Below are 4,311 nucleotides of genomic sequence, written 5' to 3' on the forward strand. Positions count from 1 at the left end.
GTGTGGCGCCCCCCCCCCCCCCCCCCCGCTGCCCTCCTGGTCCCAGGCCTTGGGTGTGGGGGGAAGGGACGGTGCCCAGTGCTCCTGCACTTGGCCGTGTGGTACCGACGCAGCGCCCACAGCATCGCCAGGGGTCATGGACAGTGCGCACAGCCTCAGACCCTCATGTCAAGGAAACTGGGTAAGACAGCTCTATGCTCAAATCATGTTGCTTCCACGGTAACCACTGTTTCTCTAAAGGAACAAAATACACAAATAACCACAGTGGCACCTGGCAAACATAAACCCTTGTTACTTTCGATACTAAAGCAGATAACAAAGTTCAACACTGCAATTTCTATGAGGGTTTTTAGTCTAATGGCTCCATGTTTAGGAATCTCCTTAATTAAAAGCCTCATACAAATGTGGGAAGTTAGGGTTGATGCCCTATGCTTTGTACAGACCCCAACCTCCTGATAGGAGAGCCAGATCTAGTCCATGGATATCCACTGTACCTTCCTACACAGAATCAATGTTAGGGAAAGAAAGTGCATTGAATGGAGGTGCACCTGAGTCTCCTACCTTATCCACATTCATCCGCTTGAAGGACGCCTGCAGGAGTTTGAAATTGTGAATGTACTCGTGCTCCAACTTCGCCTGGAATTTTACTTTCTTCAAACTGATGCAGCCGGGAAAGAGCATGTCCATGAACTGGCAATAGGCCGCGCCTGGGGAGACAAGAAAAGCGCGGGGTGAGTCTTGCCACCTGTCCCCGGTGCCACTGGGGACGCTGGGCAGGAGGGGCTGTCATCACCCGCAGCCTCCCGGCCCTGCCCCCCCCCCCCCCCCCCCGCTGCCCTCCTGGTCCCAGGCCTGGGTGTGGGCGGGAAGGGACGGTGCCCAGTGCTCCTGCACTTGGCCGTGTGGTACCGACACAGTGCCCACAGCATCGCCAGGGGGCATGGACAGTGTGCACAGCCTCAGACCCTCATGTCAAGGAAACTGGGTAAGACAGCTCTACTCAGCTTCCACCAGAAACAACAGCGCCCTATTTTTTCTATCATCCAGCTCCAAGTCATCAAATACATCAATGTAAGATAAAAATAGCAGACATTTTAACACGAGGCAACGTCTAACGTGCTCATGAGATGGGTAGCTCAGGAAATACACACAGGCCACAGTTTACACCGTTTCACCAAGGGGCTCAGGTGAAACGCTAACCAAGCCACCGCACACCAGAGCAGGTGCAGACCCGTTCAATCCAGGCCAGGCCAGGCCACAGGGCTCCCACAGGACATGGAGGAGGGCGACTCTGAAGCCCACCGAGGCCCAGAGTCACGCTGCTCTGACCGAGGAACAAAAGTCACAAAAACGCGCAGAGCCCCCTGAGGAAATGGTCATAGAGAAAAGGTTTACCAGGAAGTCTCTGGTTTTCTAAAATGAACTTTAGATCATGACAATTTCAACTAGAAAGTCCTTGCCAGGTTATGTTGACTCATTCGGATATTCTTTATGGTCAAGTCTAAGGGTGCTGAGAAGGAGAAATTCAGAGCCAGAATGGTCCTTTCTCTTTAATGAGGCGCGAGGGGTCGTTGCTGCTCTCTCCTCTGCTTCCCCAGGTCTGGGGGGGGGGGGGGGGGGGGGGGGGTGATGCGCCGGGATGGGCCTTTCTGGAGCACGAAGGCTCCTTTCACCCTTTGTACCAGGGTTTCTGTGCGAAGCCTTCACTCTTCGGGCGACTCACCTTTACCTAGAAGACCCCACTGGGTGTCCCATGTCAGATGGGTGCTGAGCATCCCTTATTGGGATAGGAATCCAAGATAAGAGGGAAGAGGATACCAGGGCTTAGGCTTAGACCAGGAAATGGCGGGGCAGCTCACTCACGGGTAAGCTTAGGCTAAGGGCTGCCAGACCAGGAAATGGCGGGGCAGCTCACTCACGGGTAAGAGCATACAGTGATGAGATAAGGCCACACTGAGCATGTCCAGCAGTCTTTACATCCGGGATGCTTCCCCTTAGATGCCGGTACCCTACACTAACTGGTCCATCTCTAGTCAAGCAGATGGGTTCTCTTTAAAACAAGACAAGACAGAACAAGCCAAACAAAAACATCAGGGGAGGCAAGAGAAACATCATGACCACGGGTGTGCTCATCGTTCAACTATTCAGTTCTCCCTCTTGAAGCGCCACCAGATGGAGCGAATTCCAACGGCCACCTTCAAGTTACTTTTATAGAAATGGAGGTGTCTACATACACGGCCTCATCACCTGCTCTTTCAAGAGTTTCCACTTTCGTAGAGTTTAGCATAGATTTTGCCTGTGCAGAGCCGGATATCTTTGGATTCTTACAAAGAATCAACCAAATCACTTACTAAAAATAGCTCTTGAAAAAACAACAACAAACTTGACTGAGGGAGGCAGAGAAAACCACTGTTTATGTTCTGGTATGTACTTTTTTTTTTTAGTTTAACAGACCATGATTCCCTTCCTGAGTCATAGAATATTCTTTACTGACATTTTTAATGGATTTCTGATTTTTACATCATGCTTAGCAACGTTCCCAAACCAAGATGACATAAATATTCACGTGTCTTTTCTTCAAATAAATACTTTTATGGTTTCAGGTTTTACACCGACATTTGAACCCACGTGGTTTATTTCGGTCTCTGACAGATACGGGCGGTTCTAGTCACCAAGATGACATAAATATTCACGTGCCTGTTCTTCAAATACTTTTATGGTTTCAGGTTTTACACCGACATCTGAACCCACGTGGAGTTTATTTCGGTCTCTGACAGATACGGGCGGTTCTAGTTGTGCTGACCCCACGTTCGTGGGAATCGGCATTTTGGGCTCCAGCATTTGGGCACCTTCCTACCCAAGCTGATGCCCCAGTGCCCCGCCCCCTACTCTAGTAGCAAAAGTGGGCAGCCACCCCTCCCACCCCCAGCAGTAAGCACGCCGCCCGGCACCCAGGCTCTGCATCTGGGTGCTCGCTGCGTCTCGGGGTCGGAGGGAGTGACAGGAGCACGCGGGGACCCTGAGAACGCAGTCACGGTGGCAGGGTGGGTCTGGAGAACTGAAACAGCGACGCAGCACTGTGGCCGCCCCACCACTCGTCCAGGGGCACGAGGCAGGCTGCTCCGGCTCCTGAGCATCTTTTGGTTGCGGTCATTTTCTGAGTTTGGTTTCCCACGGATGCTGTTTCCCAATATCCTGCCTTTCAATCAGGGGTGGGGAACCTTTCTTCAGTCAAGAGCCATGTAGATGTTTATAACATGAGTCCAGGGCCATACGAAATTATCAACCTAAACATTAGCTGCTCTATTCGGTCAAGCATGTAATGAACTCACCCCTAAGGCCTTGGCAGGGCCGGACCAAATGACGTCACGGGCCGTATAAGGCCGGACGTTCCCCACCCTGCTTTAAAGGCATTTTCTGCTCCAGCTTGCCAGGAGTATTTTCTTCTATTTTCAACCCAAAAGGCCAACTGATAAGGGTGGCTAAGTGTTGAACACCATTATTTCACAAATGACCTATACTTTTCCCACTGAGGAAAAACAGTATCTGTACTATATATTACTTCCCAAATACATGCATTTAGGTCTCTTTCTAGATTTAAAATGTACTACTATCTGTAGAATAATTTCCCCTTTCCTCTAAAAAATTTCTTGAATTTTATCATGCAGTTGTCCTTTCCATTATATTTTTTTAAATTGGTCATTCATGGCATGTAGAAAATAAAAATTTAAAAAAATTACTCATTTACTACTTAATAACAGAACTTTATTAAGATAGAATGCACACGTTATAAATATTTTTAAAGTATATTTCATGGTTTTCAATATAGTCACAGAATTGTGCATCCATCAGATTTTAATTACCCCCAAAAGAAACGCCATCCCTATTAGCAGAAATTCTCCCTTCTCTCCTCCCGCCAGGCTCTCGTAACCACTCATCTATTTTCTGTCTCTATGACTTCGCCTAATTTTGATATTTAATATAAATGAGATCATGGAATAGGTGGCCTTTGTGTCTGGTTTCTCTCACTTAGCAAAATCTCCCAAGGTTCATCCATGTCGTGGTGTATCCGAAGCTCCTACTCCTTTTTATGGCTGAGTAATACTCTACTGTTATTACTGAATATTACGACTATACACGTTTTATTGTCCCTTCGTGCTATGAACATTTGTGGACAAGGTTTTGCATGGACATACGTTTTTAGTTCTCTTGAGACACACCTGGGAGTGGATATGCTAACTCTATATTTAACATTTGAAGAGCTGCCAATGTTGTGATTTTATATATTAATATATACTTTTAATAATTTCA

General features: G+C 47.9%; 1 protein-coding gene across 1 annotated transcript in view; it reads right to left on the reverse strand.

The window, feature by feature from the left end:
- The window catches only part of MAPRE2 (microtubule-associated protein, RP/EB family, member 2), a gene marked incomplete at its 3' end in the record, with an annotated part of 117,989 nt that overhangs the window by 29,982 nt on the left and 83,696 nt on the right, over positions 1-4,311 (reverse strand). Inside the window, exon 4 of the mRNA XM_014538886.1 lies at positions 562-707. Within this exon, the coding sequence (XP_014394372.1) occupies positions 562-707 (146 nt within the window). The remainder of the gene's footprint in view (positions 1-561; positions 708-4,311) is intronic.

This window comes from Myotis brandtii, unplaced genomic scaffold (assembly GCF_000412655.1).
Source record: "Myotis brandtii unplaced genomic scaffold, ASM41265v1 scaffold200, whole genome shotgun sequence".
Classification (NCBI taxonomy): domain Eukaryota; kingdom Metazoa; phylum Chordata; class Mammalia; order Chiroptera; family Vespertilionidae; genus Myotis; species Myotis brandtii.